The sequence below is a fragment of the Macaca thibetana genome, chromosome 3 (assembly GCF_024542745.1).
Source record: "Macaca thibetana thibetana isolate TM-01 chromosome 3, ASM2454274v1, whole genome shotgun sequence".
In the NCBI taxonomy this organism is placed as follows: domain Eukaryota; kingdom Metazoa; phylum Chordata; class Mammalia; order Primates; family Cercopithecidae; genus Macaca; species Macaca thibetana.
This window is the reverse complement of record NC_065580.1, coordinates 137683608-137699918: the sequence shown is the minus strand read 5'-3', so window position 1 is coordinate 137699918 and position 16311 is coordinate 137683608. Positions and strand designations below refer to the sequence as shown.

The window sequence follows — 16311 nt, the reverse complement described above, 5'->3', positions numbered from 1 at the left end:
AGAGAAGCAGAGGAAGATTGGACTGACATATACAGAAAAGGCCGCATGAAGACAGAGGCAGAGATCGGAATGATGCAGCCACAGGCCAGGAAACACCAGGGCGTGGCAGCCACCACCTGAAGCTGAAGAGGAAAGGGGCAGGTTTTACACCACAGTCTCCAGAGGGAGCGCGGCCTTGCCATAATCGTGATCTTGGATGTCTGGCCTTCGAAACCATGAGAGATTAAATTTCTATTGTTTGAAGTCACCAAGTTTGTGGTTATTTGTTACAGTAGCCACAGGACACCACAGCCACAGGATAAATCTCAGGGATGGGGGAGTAGGAAGATCATGAGCGCAGTTTGGGACATGCCCTTGACGTCCAGGTGGAGCTGCTGAATGGCTGGAGCTCTAGTGGATGTGGCATGTAAGAGACGGGTCTCCTGGAGAGGGAACTTCTGAGTCATCCCTGTGGAAGTGATGACTGGAGCCGTGGGTGTGGAGGTGTAGACAGCCGGAAGAGAAGCCTGGAGCCCCTCAGCATGAGTGGTGAGGAGGAGAGGCTGAATCCTCGAAGGAGACCAAGGAGAGGCAGGAGGAGAGTCAGGGCTGTGGGAGGCTAAGGGCTGCTGTTTGCCCCTGCTAGGCTCCCTCAGGCCCTCTTACTGGTCTGTGCACCCAGTTTGACTTCCAGTGGCCAGAGCCAGCATCTTGGTTACAGGGCTACCCCGGAGTTTCCAGAACCCACTTAGCCTGTCGTATGGTGAGTCAAAGGGGTATGGGAGGCTGGGCCCAGTGGCTCACACCTGTAATCCCAGCCCTTTGGGAGGCCAAGGTGGGAGGATTGCTTGAAGCCCAGACGAGCCTGGGTAACACAGCAAGATCCCGTCTCTACTAAAAATTTAAGTATTAGCTGGGCATGGTGGCAGACACTTGTCGTCCCAGCTACTCAGGAGGCTGAGGCAGGAGGATTGCTTGAGCCCAGGAGGTTCAAGCCCAGGCTGCAGTGAGCTACGATTGCACCACTGCTCTCCAGCCTGGGTGACAGAGCGAGATCCTGTCTCTAAAACTAAAGACTTGAGGCTGGGCATGGTGGCTCACGCCTGTAATCCCAGCACTTTGAGAGACTGAAACAGGTGGATTACCTGAGGTCAGGAGTTCGAGACCAGCCTGGCCAACACGGCAAAACCCCATCTCTACTAAAAATACAAAAATTAGTTGGGTGTGGGGTGCACGCCTGTAATCCCAGCTACTCAGGAGGCTGAGGCAGGAGAATCACTTGAACCTGGGAGGTGTAGGTTGCAGTGAGCAGAGATCATGCCACTGCACTCCAGCCTGGGTGACAGAGCGAGACTCGATCTCAAAAAAAAAAAAAAAAGAGACTGAAGCATAAAGCAGTATGTATGTACAGCGACTAATATTTGCAAATCATTGAAAGAGAAAGAAAGAATGTCAAATTTATTATCCTTGATAGTAGTTGAAAGTTCACAGTAATAAGGAAAAAGTATACATGGGACTATTTCTGCCCTCAGCTGGAAGCGTCTGCGCAGACAGCGTGGTTAGCAGGGACCATGGGGAGCTCTGTGTGTCCCGTGGCTGCCAAGGCCTGGGGGCCGACGTTTACAAATACACCCCTGGCTGATGGCAAAGGGAATGGGGTCCTGTTCCCTATCATTACATGTTCCAGGGACACACAGGCCTGAAGACCTTCCTAAACAGTGAAGATATCACCTTGGGACCCAACAGAAGCCCGTGAGTCCCTGGTGCCCTGTGGGGATGGGCCTGTGGGCTGGCAGGACCCTGGGTGGCCCTACAGCTTGGTGGGCTGCTCAGGGCTGAGGTGGCCAGGCCCACTGGGCGGGGACAGCACCATGGGCAGCGAGTTGCTGCCCCTCTCGTGCCAGCAGGCGTCCAGGATGGGGTAGAGCTTGCCCTGGAAGTCGGTCTGGAAGGTGTAGAGCGGCCGCAGGTCATCAGGGCGGTCAGCGTCGAAGAAGGTGAGCTCGCCCTGCTCATAGTGCAGGTAGAGCCCAATGCGGTGGGGGTGGCCGGCCACGGGCAGGGGCACCCGGGGGCAGGCAAAGGCTTCGTACACCCGCCCCTCCTTCAGGCCGATCAGCCACACACCGTGCTCGGGGGACCTGTTCAGCTTGCCCTTCCGGCTGGCTGTGCCCTTGATGACCCCCAGGCGCCAGTCGCTCTTGCTGCCCACCACCACCTCCCAGTAGTGGCGGCCGCAGGAGAAGCCGCGGCTGGCCAGGACGCAGGTGCTGTAGTCGAAGCGCTCAGGCTGGCTGGCGCGCCGCTGGGCCAGGAGCCCACACTGCACCACCGTGTTGCCCTTGGAGAGCTCCAGGAGTGGGTGGGCAGTGGCAGGGTCCAGCTTGAGAGGCTCTGGGGCTGGGAGGGAGATCACAGAGGGCCTGTGAGGCAACGTGGAGGGCAGCAGACCCCGCCCACAGAGGATGACGGAGGCCCTGAGCTCCCCAAGGAGAGGGGCTGTGTCTCCCTCATTTCTCTATCCCCAGGACCTAGAAGGGGCTGGTACAGGGCTGCTCCCTGAATGAATGAATGAATGAATGAATGAATGAATGAATGAATGAAGTTTTACATAAGGAAGATCAATCACAGACTGATTGCATCCACCAAAGGCAAAAACAGGGTTTATATAAAAGGGAGTGGCTTGGTGGGCTGTCGGGGGCTGAGGTGGCCGGAGAAAGAAATGGACACTGGGCTCAGGGATTCTGGCCCGCCTGCCTGAGGCAGAGGTGCTGGGGGAGGACCCAGAAGACACCTGTCCCACGAGCTCACAGCTCAGCCCTCAGGGTTTTCTGGAGAACCCACAGCAACTGCAGCTGTTGGATTTGCTAGCCTAGCCAGCCTATTCAAGGACAAACTAGCCCACCTGAGCTTTTTGCTAGCTACCAGCTGATCCGTTTACCCCAGAAACGTGAAATGTGCTCCCCCGCCCCCCCACCCTCCCCACCCCTTTCCTGCCGCCCAAGATGCCGCAAGGAAAGAAGGCCAAGGGGGAGAGGTGGCTCTGGCCCCTGCTGGCGTGAAGAAGCAGGAGGCCAAGAAAGTGGTGAATCCCCTGTTTGAGAAAAGGCCTAAGACTTTTGGCCCTGGACAGGACTTCTAGGCCAAAAGGGACCTCGCCCGCTTTGTGCAATGGCCCGCTCAGTCAGGGTGTGGGGGCGAACAGCCATCCTCTATAAGTGGCTGAAAGTGCCTCCCACTATTAACCAGTTCACCCGGGTCCTGGACTGCCAAACAGCTATCCAGCTGCTTAAGCTGGCCCACAAGTACAGACCAGAGGCAAAGCAAGACAAGAAGCAGAGACTGTCGGTCCTGACTGAGAAGAAAGCTGCCGGCAAAGGGGACGTCCCCCACTAAGAGGCCACCTGTCCTTGGAGCAGGAATTAACACCGTCATCACCTTGGTAGAGAACAAGAAGGCTCAGCTGGACCAGGCACAGTGGCTCACACCTGTAATCCCAGCACTTTGGGAGGCCAAGGTGGGCGGATCACTTGAGGCCAGGAGTTTGCAAGCAGCCTGGCCAACATAATGAAACTCCATCTCTACTAAAATACGAAAATTAGCCGGGCTTGGTGGCATGCGCCTGTAGTCCCAGCTACTTAGGAGGCTGAGGCAGGAGAATCCCTTGTACCTGGGAGCCGGAGGTTGCAGTGAGCTGAGATCACACCACCGCATTCCAACCTGGGCGACAGAGAGAGACTCTGTCTCAAAAAAAAAAAAAAAAAAAAAAAGGCTCAGCTGGTGGCGACTCCACACAGCCTGGGTCCCATCAAGCTGGCTGTCTTCCTGCCTGTGCCTTTGTTCTACAATGGAGTCCCCGACTGCATCACCAAGGGGAAGGCAAGACTGGGACGTCTAGTCCGCAGGAAGACCCGCACCACCGATAATGTAGAGAGTAGTAGTAGATGTTGAGGGTTTTAGAGGTTCTTTAGTGAAGAGTTTTATCGCCTTCACACAGGTGAACTTGGAAGACAAAGGAGCTTTGACTAAGCTGGTGGAAGCTGTCAGGACCAATGACAACGAAGGTGATGAGATCCGCCGTCACTAGGGAGGCAGTGTCCTGGGTCCCAAGTCTGTGGCTTACATTGCCAAACTCGAAAAGACAAAGGCTAAAGAACCTACCACTAAACTGGGTAAAGTGTACACTGCTGAGTTAAATGTACGAACAGGATTCACAGTTCACAAACTGCAATTTCTTTCCTCCTTTCCTTTCCTTTTTTTTTTCTTCATTCTTTTCTTTCTTACTGATGAGGTCTCCTCTGTCACCCAGGCTGGAGTGCAGTGGTGTGATCACAGCTCACTGCAGCCTCCCAACTGCTGGGCTCAAGCGATCCTCCTGCCTCAGCCTCCTCAGGAGCTGGGCCCACAGGCACATGATACCACACCCCACTAATTATTTTTTGTAGAGATGGCATCTCACTATGTTGCCCAGGCTGGTTTCAAACACCTGGCCTCAAGTAGTCCTCCCACCTTGGCCTCCCAAAGTGCTGGGATTGCAGGCATGAGCCACCGCGCCCAGCCCCTTCTTTTATACAAACCCTATTTTTGCTTTTGGTGGAAGAAATCACTCTGTTAGCAATCTCCCTTATGTACAAAACAGCATCCTAATAATAAAGGAATGAAATGTGTTTGAGTTGTTTTCGACAGAGAGCAAGAACTAATAGGTTGGTTCAAAAGTAACTGCGGTTTTTGCCATTACTTTTAAGGCCACTTGTCCTTCGAGTAGGAAAGACATTTTTTAAAAGGACATCACTTTTTTTTTTTTTTTTTTTTTTTGAGATGGAGTTTTGCTCTTGTTGCCCAGGCTGGAGTGTAATGGCACCATCTCAACTCACTGCAACCTCCACCTCTCTGGTTCAAGTGATTCTCCTGCCTCAGGCTCCCGAGTAGCTGGGATTACAGGTGCATGCCACCATGCCCGACTAATTCTTGTATTATTAGTAGAGACAGGGTTTTACCATGTTGGCCAGGCTGGACTCGAACTCCCGACCTCAGAAGATCTGCCCTCCTCAGCCTCCCAAAGTGCTGGGATTACAGGTATGAGCCACTGTGCCCAGCCAAAAAGTACATTACTTTTAAAAGCAATGGCAAAAATCGCAATTACTTTTGTACCAACCTAATACCATTTATGAAGCACTAAACTGCAACACACGTATGTCTACATACAAACTCTGCAGCCTGGCTGGGTGGGTGCTAATAGCCCCACTTTACAGATGAGGAACCTGGGGCTCGGAAATGACACAACTTGCCCAGCCACCAGCTAGGAAGGGATGAAGTGAGCATGAACCCAAGCTGTTCAGAAACTCAGTCCCATGTTCTCACCAGGACCCTCCGCAAACCTCCGTCTGAGTTCTCTGTAGCTTATTCTCTGATACAATCAATGAACTGCTACCTGCCCTGGGCGGCAGCCCTCAGGAAGGAGGACGGGTCAGGGCCTCACCTGGCAGAACTTTCTGGAAGAGCCTTTTCCATACGGTCAGCTTGATGTCAGCCTGGTGGAGGCCTGGCTTGAAGGAGATGGGGCTGAATGCGCCTTCCAAGGTCCGCGCCTGCGGCAGCTCTGCTCTGCAGGTGACAGTACACAGTACAAGAGAGCAACGTATCATGTGGCTCGCCCCATCCCTCCATCCTATCTACGTCTGCCCAGCCAGATCCACAGCGCAGGACTGCAGTCACAATGCTCATCAATGCCCATCGTCCCCTCCTCTGCACAGCCCTTCAGAGAGGACCCATCTCCTTCCGAGAAGGGGAAACGCTCTATAGTGTGCTTCTCAAGAGTGTAGGTTTGGGGATCAGCAGTGTTGGCTGGAAAATGGTCCAACCTGTTCCCAGTGGAAAGCCAATGGTCCACCTGGGAAATGGTCAGAAATGCAGGTTCTTAGACCCCATACCAGACCTGCCAATCAGAAACCAATTATGGGGGCCAAGTAATGTGTCTTTTTTTTTTTTTTTTTTTTTTGAGTCAGAGTGTCACTCTGTCACCCAGGCTGGAGTGCAGTGGCGTGATTTCGACTCAGTGCAGCCTCAACCTCCTGGGTTCAAGTGATCCTCCCACCTCAGCCTACCTAGCAACTGGAACTATAGGCATGCGCCACCATGCCCAGCTAATTTTTTTTTTTTCTATTTTTGGTAGAGACGGTTTTGCCACGTTGCCCAGACTGGTCTTGAGCTCCTGAGCTCAAGCAATCTACCCACCTTGGCCTCCCAAAGTGCTAGGATTACAGGCATGAGCCACCATGCCCGGACTTTTTTTTTTTCTTTTCTTTTTTTTTTTTTTTTGAGATGGACTCCCACTCTGTCGCCCAGGCTGGAGTGCAGTGGCGTGATCTCAGCTCACTGCAACCTCCGCCTCCCGGGTTCAAGCGATTCTCATGCCTTAGCCTCCCGAGTAGCTGGGATTACAGGCGTGCACCACCACACCTGGCTAATTTTTGTATTTTTTGTAGAGATGGGGTTTCACCATGTTGGCCAGGCTGGTCTTGAACTCCTGACCTCAAGTCATCCTTCTGCCTCAGCCTTCCAAAGTGCTGGGATTACAGGCATAAGCCACCTTGCCCAGCCTCTGTCCCTTCATTTAAACCCATGTCCCCTGACCAAATTGTCTCTAAGACTAGAATAAATGTGAGAAACAAGGAGTCTCCCATAAACAGGGAGCGAGGAAGGCTTGGGAATGGCACGTGTTCATTTGTTGGGTCTAGAACATGGATCCACTCTCTTCCCACAATCTGCAGAGCAAGTTTCAGGCAGGGCTGATACTGCCTGCTGCACAAGGGTGAGGAGGGCAAGCAAGGAATGGCCAGCGCTCCTGGATGTTGCTTCTGGCCATTTCCCACCTCTCCCAGCTCCCAGTCCTCCTGATATCCTGCCTTACACCCAGCCACCCTGAACTTCTCATAACCAGAGTCTGCACACCACTCCCCCTTTTACAGGACCGTTCCCTTGGCTTGCCTGGCAAACTCGGGTCCTGGACCCTTCCCAGCCATCAGGCCTGTGCCCCTCTGCCAGGCCCCCCAGACACCTGCTCCTCCTCTAGTGTTTTGTTTTGTTTTCTGAGACAGGGTCTCACTCTGTCACCCAGGATGGATCATGCAGCAGGATGATCGCGACTCACTGCAGCATCACACTTTTGGGCTCAAGCAATCTTCCTGCCTCAGCCTCATGAGTAATGGTGACTATAGGCGCATGCCACCAGGCCCAGCTAATTTTTTCTATTTTTGTATTTTTTGTAGCGATGGGGTCTTACTATGTTGACCAGGCTAGTCTCGAATTCCTGGTCTCCAGGAGTCCTCCTGCCTTGGCCTCCCAAAGTGCTGGGATTGCAGGCATGAGCTACCCTCCTCTAGTATTTCTGTAGCTTGAGTGAACTTCTGCTGTTCTAGGTACCCACAGTTCACCATCTGCCTCCCCACTCGTCTACGAGACCCTTGAAGGTAGGGACGTGACTTTCCTCTGTTTTCCCCAGGCTCAGTTATAGAGTCAGCTGTGGGCAACTGCTTGGGAGGCGCTGGTTAAGCCGAATGGAGGAACCAGTGGAGCTGAGATGCCTGTGCCTGCAGCCACCAGACCCTGGCTGAGCTCTCTCCAAGGTTATTACCTGGAGGCCATGGAGTGGAACTTCTGGAAGGCAAGAGAGAGGGAGGTTAAGGCTAGAAGGTGCGAAGCCAGGGCACTGTTGGGAAGGGGAAGGCCCTGGCGGGTATGGGGACGGGACACCCCCCGTCCACTCACCCGGATGAACTCGTGGTGGCCCTCATTGCCGAACTCTTCCAGCACACACTCGGCTTGGGCCAGCCGCTCCCGGGTTCCCTGGGCCTGCTCCAGCTGCATGTCCAGGGAGGCCACCAGGCCACGGGTGTGACCCCCTATCCCCTCCAGGCAGCGGGCCTTCTCCTCGTCCACCAAGTGGTGCAGCTCCTGGAACTCACGGCGGATCACCCAGCTGAAGACATCCGACTCATTCTGGGACAGGGAGGGCTGGTCACTGCAGAGTCACAGCCAAGCTGCCAGGCTCTGGCTGGCTGGCCTCAGGGTCCCCAGGGCCTTCCTGACTGGGCTGGTCCTGGGACCTGGGTTCCAGGGGAGGCTGCATGGCCTGACGCCGAGCAGGGAGTTCACCCCATGCTTGGGGAGCCCTGGAGGTGGCCATGGGGAGGGTGACCCCAGCTCCCATTTCAAATGGAGTGGCTCTGCTTTGGCATGTTTTAAATTTTTTTTTTTTTTTTTTTTTTTTTTTGAGACAGGGTCTCACTCTGTTGCCCAGGCTGGAGTGTAGCGGCATGATCATAGCTCACTGTAGCCTTGACCTCCCAGCCTCAAGCAATCCTCCCGCCTCAGCCTTCCGAGTTGCTGGGATTACAGATGCATGCCACCACACTCCACTTTGCCTATGTCAGCTATTAAATGTGCATGTAAGATTTTGTTTTATCACAGAGTTCCACACCTGAAGGAAAGCAGGAAGGCCCTGGGCGAGCAGGCTTTGCTGTGAGGGAGCCAGAACTCCCTGCAGAACCCTGAGCTCTGCCTCCACCAGGCAGGGCTGATACCGCCCGCTGCGCAAGGGTGAGGAGGGTAAATGAGGGATGCCCAGTGCTCCTGGATCTTGCTCGGCTCCTGTTTCTGTTTCACAGCCACCTCCAGGGCCGGGGCTCCACACCTCCCGGCCCCATGTGCCTCTCATTTCGGGAGATCTGCCAGGGCCCAGGACTACCAGCCTCTCCATGCCTGTGCACCTAGGTACTGGGAGGGCACCATGACAGGCTGGCAAGGTCAAGCAGACACAGGTGGCACAGGGGCGGAGGAGTCACGCCCATGCTTTGAGCTGTTTACCCCCTGGGACTCAAGTCCTGGGTTATCTCAGTCTCAAGGACACAGAGGGCAAAAGCCAACCTGGAGCCAGTCCTGACAACAACTGGGTTGAATTCCCTGAGAGGATTTGCACTTTCCCCACCCTGCCCCGGAATGCTTTGAGTTCTGACTTTATATGGAAGGCCTGGTTTTCTGTAAAGGACCAATGAGAACTCAGCTCTAACAGAAAGTGAAGGTGGCCGGTCCCAGGCAGGGGGCAGAGGGAAGGGCACTCACGACAATTCGGGTCCGGTTGTTCACCAGTTTGGCGATGAGCTCATCCACCTTCTTCTGCTCCTGCTTCAGCTCAGAGATGAGGGCTGCAAGCTTCTCCTGGAGGCAACAGGCCATGGGCCCATGAGCAGCTGATTTCTCCTCCTCTCAGCTCCTTGGGTCACCTTCTTGGGAGTATCCCAATGGCCACAAGCACTCCCAGGGAAACCAGGGTGGGAACCAGAGCCACCCAGGTATCTTTGAGTCCAAAACAGGTTAAATTGTTCAAGAATAGTCCAGGCACAGTATCTCATGCCTGTAATTCCAGCACTTTGGGAGACTGAGACAGGACTTCACTTGAGGTCAGGAGTTTGAGACCAGCCTGGCCAACATGGTGAAACCCCATTTCGATTAAAAATACAAAAATTAGCCAGGCGTGGTGGTGCACACCTGTAGTCCCAGCTGCTTGGGAGGCTGAGGCACGAGAATCACTTGAACCTCGGAAGCGGAAGTTGCAGTGAGCCGACACCATGCCACTGCACTCCAGCCTGGGTGACACAGTGAGACTCTGTCTCAAAAAAATAGATTGATAAATAAAATAAGATAAAATAATTCAAGCATATTCTAGTCTGGGCACAGTGGCTCATGCCTGTAATCCCAGCACTTTAGGAGGCCAAGATGGGAGGATCACTTGAGGTTAGGAGTTTGAGACCAGCCTGGGCAACATACTGAGATCCCATCTCTAAATTTTTTTTTTTTAAGAATATTCTGCATTGACAGCAGGAACTTCCCAGACATAAGAGGGTCTCGATGTCACCCCTCTGCGTGACATGGAGAGAGTCACTAAATGTTACAGCTACCGGAAGTCACCATGTGATGCTGGCACTTCCTGGATTGAATGCTGCCTGTAGGGGACCCACCAGATGGACTCTGTGGTCACCAGCAGATCCTGAATTAGTGGGTACTTAATCAGGAGTCATCGCCAAAAGGCCGGCGCCAGGTGAGGCTAATTCTAGGGCCAGTGCTGCTTACCCAGGCCTGGGTTAAACCTGGTGAATCCCCACGCCTATAAACACCTGAATCCATTCCTGGTGGACTTGGACACAGCAAGGATTTGCGACCTCCCCAGGCTGACATAAATGCACTTCTCCTGGACTGCCCTGGCCCCAAATCTGGCCTAGCTTTGGGGATGCCAACCGGGACTCCTGGACCACCAGCTACTCCATGACTTGACCACAGCCCCCATCCGTTTGTACTCATGCAGTGTACGGAATCTTTGGCTTGGATCGTGCCCAAGCACCGGAGAGCTGCAAGGGGCTTTCAGGAAGGGAGCTGGGTAAAGAACAAAGCACTTGCTGGCATAAATGGACAGCGTCCTTGCTCTGGAGAATGAGGCTTCAGAACATCTCACAGCAGCCCCAGAAGGGCATTCCAATGCCACCCTCCCCAGGCAGACGGACGGGACTCATTCCTTCCCAGTGACAGGAACTAAGTTACGCAAATCAATGCACCCATCAATCGAGCATCTCAAGATCTCAATAAACAGGAGGCAACAGGAACACCCAAAAGAGGGCAATAAATGAGTGCAATTTAGTTACATTCTGTGTTGCAGCAGAGAAGAGCCTTGGGATCATCAAAACCCAAATCTGGCTGGGTGCAGTGGCTCACGCCTGGAATCCCAATACTTTGGGAGGCCGAGGCGGGAGGATCACTTGAGGCCAGGAGTTTGAGTCCAGCCTGGACAAAATAGTGAGACCCTGTCTCTCCAAAAAAAAAAATTAAGCCCAAATCTAAAACAGGGACCCAAGCTGGGCCCCTGGATCCTAACCACAAAGGGCAGACAAGCTCCCAGCCTGTTTCCCTCCCTCCTTCCCATCAACTAATAAAACAAACTCAGCTTCCTCACCCGCAGTTGGCTTCCACCTTCCATACTCCCCTAAACCTGCTCTTATCAAGATAATCAGTTCTTACTGCTACATCTAACACTTTTCAGTCCTCAGAGACATTTCACACAAGTGATCTCCTCCTTCAGTGCTCTCTCTGATTTCCGGGAGGCCACACTCAGCCGGTGTTCCCGCTCTGAGGATTCTTTCTATCCCTTTTTCAGGGCTCTCTCTCGCTCAATCCAGATTTTAAGCCTGGTACCCCTTGGGGTCATCATCAATGTCTTCCCTTATCACTATGTAGACTCTCCTGGATTGGTCTTCTCCATCAAAGGGGACTTCAGTGACCACCAGGAGGAAGGACCCTCCACACCCCTTGCCCTGAGCCGCATTGCTGTCCTGGTCTACACGCCCCCAACCCGACTGCACATCCCCAGGCACCTCCTGCTCCACCTGCCCATGACAGATCGTTCTCTGCGATCACTTCATCTGTGCAAGGGGAAATTACAGCACTGGAGTCAACCTCCCCGTCCCTCACCCTCCTTGCCACACACAGGTGTCAGGGTTTTTTTCTTTTCGAGATTTGTCTTTGGTCTGCCCCAGGCCTTTGTCCCAGTTCCCACCGACTTAGGTCCTGGCACCCTCATCTCTCGCTGTCCTTCTGCCTCACCCTCAAAGCTCCCCTCTGCCAGAGGGATCTGAGCACATCACCACCAGCTTCAAACCCTCCAGCCCCCGCCTTACTCCCTCATCCTGTGAATAAACTCCAAATCCCTTCCTGGGTCACACTGGCCTCTCCAGACCCCGGCCGCAGCTTACCTCGCTGGCCCTATCTCGCCCCCACCCATGCTCCCTCCAGCTTTATGCTGGGATTACAGGAGTGGCCACCGCGCCCGCCCAACCAGGCTAATTTTGAAATTTTTGTAGAGACAGGGTCTCACTATGTTGCCCAGGCTGGTCTCAAACTCCTGGACTCAAGTGATCCACCCACCTCGGCCTCCCAAAGTGCTGTTATTATAGGCATAAGCCACCCAGCCACGTGTTTTATAACAGGTGGTTTATATATATAACACCCAGCCAGGTATTAAAGAATGATCTGCTAGGTTTGGTGATGGCCTACAAAGGCAGGAATTCACTGATTCAGCATTTTGGACATTTACAGTGTGCCAGGTATGGCTCCAGGCACTGAAATACACCAGGGGACAAAATGAAGTCCCCATCCTCATGCACTAGAGAGTGCAAACAGGGGAGTGTCCAGAAACAAAGAGCCTAGGGCAGTGGCACATGCCTGTAATTCCAGCACCTTGGGAGGCCCAGGCAGGATTGTTGGAGGCCAAGGAGTTCAACACCAGCCTGGGCAACATAACAAGACCCCATTTCTACAAAACATAAAAAAAAATGAGCTGGGCATGGTGGTGTGCACCTGTAGTCCCAGCTACTCAGGAGGCTGAGGTGGGAGGATTGCTTGAGACTAGGCGTTGGAGGCTGCAGTGAGCCATGATCATACCACTGCACTCCAGCCTGGGCAACAGAGTGAGACGCTGTCTCCAAAAAGAAAGAAGAAAAAGAAAGGAGAGAGAGGGGGGGAAGAGAGAGAGAGAGAGAGAGGAAGAGTGGGGAGAGAGGGGGGTCAGAGGGGAGGGGGGGAGAGAGAGGGAGGGAGGGAGGGGGGGAGGGAGGGAGGGAGGGAGGGAGGGAGAGAGAGAGAGAGAGAGAGAGAGAGAGAGAGAGAGAGAGAGAGAAAGAAAGAATAAAAAGAAAAACAACCAGAACGGCAAATAAAAAAGGAGAGCCCCATCCTGCGCATGTGGCTTCAATCCTCGGCACCTGGGTTGAGCTGCCGCTCAAATGCTAAGGAATGAATGCGCCAGGGCAGGGCTGGAGGGAAAATCGAGGATAGCTGGATGCTTTTGGTGCCAGGTGATGGCGCCAGAGAGCACAAGATCCGGTCCCCGCGGGCCCCGCCAGCCCCGCTGCACCGTCGCTCCCCACCTTCATGCGGCTGTAGACGGTGGAGACGGGTGTGACCGGGTGGTGCTGGTGGGAGCCCAGCAAACCGCAGAGGCCACAGATGAGCTCCTGGTCCTTCTCGCAGAAGAGGCTGAGCGGGTTCCGGTGGTGCACGCAGACCTTGGGCTCCGGGTCCCCAGGGAGCCTCAGGGCTTCGATCACCCGAGCCAGGGAGACGTTGGGCGGCGGGGAGCTGCTGCCGTCCACCGCCTGCCGGCACACGGGGCAGCGCAGCTCCGCGTCCAGGTGGCAAGACAGGGAGACCAGGCAGCCCTTGCAGTAGGAGTGGCCGCACCGCAGCATCAGGGGCTCCTTGAAGACCTCCAGGCAGATCGGACACTGAAGCCGGTCCTCCAGCTCCGGCAGGCTCACCTGCCAAGCCATCCACACTCACTGCCCGGGATGAAACACAGGCATCCATCCTCAGTCCTGTCCTCTCCCCTCCCTCTGTCCAGCACTCACCCACCACCCTCAACCCTAAGGAGCACCAGACTTTTAGAGGAAACACTTTCAGTCCTGGATCCCAGTCCTAACTCACATGACCTTGGGCCCCAGTTTCCCCAGCTGTAAAACAAAAGACTGCAATGAAAAAACTGGTCCCTTAAAGATACGTGTGTGTGTGTGTGTGTGTGTGTTTACATTTTTTACTCAAATTTGGAGACAGGCATGAAAGGGGCCATCTGCAGGGTCATTTGCAATGACACTAATAATGCAAGGTCCAGCCCCAGCAGGCATCTGGACCTAGAACTGGGCAGCAAAACCCAGGCAAGCTCTCCGCCTTCTAGATCAGTTCCCAAACTTTTGAGAAACTGTTGAAAGCATAGGTGTAATAGATCTAGAGGTCCACCTTCAAAAGTGCTTCAGGGGGTCTCCAGTGAGACCCAGAACTCTACATTTACAGGTGACACTCCCAGGTAATTCTAGAGAGCCTGGAACCTACAAGGCCTCTACCCTGATCTCCCACCTGCTCCCCTACTAAAGCTTGTCAGTGAGACAGGAAGAGCACCAGCAGCCCCCAGGGAGAGCCCAACATTGGAATACCTGGCTTCTCACGATCCGCTGGGCCTCCCACTATGGCCTCAAGCCAGCATCACTAGTCCGATGGATCAAGAGATTGCTCAGCCTTTTCTTCTTCCCAGCAGGGAAACAGCAGGCACAGAGACAGAAGTGGGGAGTGCAGCTGGACGCCTGCACCACTGCCTGGTCTCTGCCCCTTCTCTCCTCCCCTTTCCCAGCGACACTCCTGTGTCCCCAAGGTCACCAGAATCAGGTGGAAACTGGGTTACATCACGGGACTGGGGAGGCAGCCTTTGTTGGGCCTGCTCTGATAACATTCAGGTGCTGGCCTTGGCCACTGTGGGGGAGGGGCAGAAACAGAGGGACTGGGCACATCGTCCACACCTCACGACCCGGACAGGAGCAGACAGGTGCTGGGAAACAGTTCTTTCTGAATCTCAAACTCTTGCTCTTACTCTCCTTTTTTGCGGGGAGGGGCTTGCGGGGCGGGGGAAGACAGCATCTTGCTCTGTTGCCCAGGCTGGAGTGCAGTGGCGTAGTCACAGCTCACTGCAGCCTCCAACTCCTAGGCTCAAGCCATCCTCCTACCTCAGCTGCCTGAGTAGCTGAGACTGCAGGCGCATGCCACCATGCCAAGCTAATTTTTTAAAAAAATTTTGTAGGTACTGGGTCTTGCTTTGTTGCCCAGGCTGGTTTTCAGCTTCTGGGCTCAAGCAATCCTCCCTCCTTGGCCTCCCAAAGTGCTGGGATTACAGGCATGAGCCTTACTGCACCCAGCCTTCCCTCTCTCTCTCTTTTTTTCTAATACAAACTGGCAGATGATGATTCGATCTCTCTATTTAATTTTTAAATTTTATTGTTTTATTTATTTTAGTAGAGACAGGGGTCTTGCTTTGTTGCCTGGGCTGGTTTTGAACTCCTGGCCTCAAGCAATCCTCCCGCCTCAGCCTCCCAAAGTGCTGGGATTACAGGTATGACCCACCAAGCCTGGCCTCTTTTTTTTTTTTTTTTTTGAGATGGAATCTTGCTCTGTCACCCAGGTTGGAGTGCAGCGGCGCAATCTTGGCTCACTGCAACTCCGCCTCCTGGGTTCATGCCATTCTCCTGCCTCAGCCTCCCCAGCAGCTGGGACTACAGGTGCATGCCGCCACACCCAGCTAATTTTTGTATTTTTAGTAGAGACAGGGTTTCACCATGTTAGCCAGGATGGTCTCGATCTCCTGACCTTGTGATCCGCCCACCTCAGCCTCCCAAAGTGCTGGGATTACAGGCGTGAGCCACTGTGCCCGGCCACTTAGATTTTTTAAATTGAGGTATAACATATACAAGTGTGCAAATCTTAACCACACAGCTTGATAAACACTTGATGTTTATCCTCCCACCTCAGCCTCTCGAAATGCTGGGATTACAGGTGTGAGCCACCGAGCCTGGCCTCTTTTTTTTTTTTAAAAAAAAAAAAGAGATTTGAAGGTACCTTTTTTAAGATTTTTTAAATCAAGGTATAACATATACAAGTGTGCAAATCTTAACCACACAGCTTGATAAACACCTGCTGTATGTACGCACACACTCAAGAGCAAGATGTAGTGTTTCCAGAAAGCTCCCTCCTGACTCCTCCCAGTCATAACTCCTAACAAGGACAGCCACTGTCCTTATTACCATGCTGTCATGTGGCCTGTTTTTGAATTTCACATAAACAGCATCATATAGAATGTACTCTTTTGTGTCTGGTTTCTTTCACTCAATAATATTGAATTGTGAGGGTTTTTTTTTTTTTTTTTTTTAAATGTGAAGTCTTTCAACGTTTAGAAATTCAATGACACTCTGCTACACACGTTTTGTTTGTTTTTTGAGACAGTTTCACTCTTGTTGCCCAGGCTGGAGCACAGTGGTGTGATCTCCGCTCATTGCCACCTCCACCTCCCGGGTTCAAGTGATTCTCCTGCCTCAGCCTCCCAAGTAGCTGGGGTTACAAGCGCCTGCCACCACGCCCAGTTAATTTTTTGTATTTTTAGTAGAGATGGGGTTTCATCATGTGGGCCAGGCTGGTCTCAAACTCCTGACCTCGAGTGATCCACCTGCTTTGGCCTCCCAAAGTGCTGGGATTACAGGCGTGAGCCACCACACCTGGCCTGTTACACAGTTAATGAATATTATGGTCATAATATACTGCTGTGGTTTGAATGTATCCTCCTAATTTCATGTGTTGGAAACTTAACTCCCAATTGGGGCAGTATTGAAAGCTGGCTACAGCCTACGCCTATAACCCCAGCACTTTGCGAGGCCCAGATGGGAGGATCGCTTGAAGTCGGGAGTTCAAGACCAG

General features: G+C 53.2%; 1 protein-coding gene across 2 annotated transcripts; it reads right to left on the bottom strand.

Moving 5' to 3' along the window:
• Positions 1 to 1419: 1419 nt before the first annotated feature.
• On the bottom strand, positions 1420 to 14536 carry TRIM50 (tripartite motif containing 50). Of its 2 annotated transcripts, none has more exons than XM_050783726.1 (7): positions 14010 to 14536; positions 12951 to 13361; positions 9100 to 9195; positions 7747 to 7977; positions 7613 to 7635; positions 5459 to 5583; positions 1420 to 2379 (listed from the first exon to the last, which is right to left on the bottom strand). In XM_050783726.1, the coding sequence occupies exons 2-7, from the start codon at positions 13350 to 13352 to the stop codon at positions 1790 to 1792; spliced, it is 1467 nt and encodes a 488-aa protein (XP_050639683.1). In that variant the 5' UTR covers positions 13353 to 13361; positions 14010 to 14536; the 3' UTR covers positions 1420 to 1789. The 2 variants fall into 2 exon arrangements, with proteins under 2 accessions (XP_050639683.1, XP_050639684.1); XM_050783727.1 differs by having other exon boundaries at positions 7613 to 7632.
• Positions 14537 to 16311: the final 1775 nt, after the last annotated feature.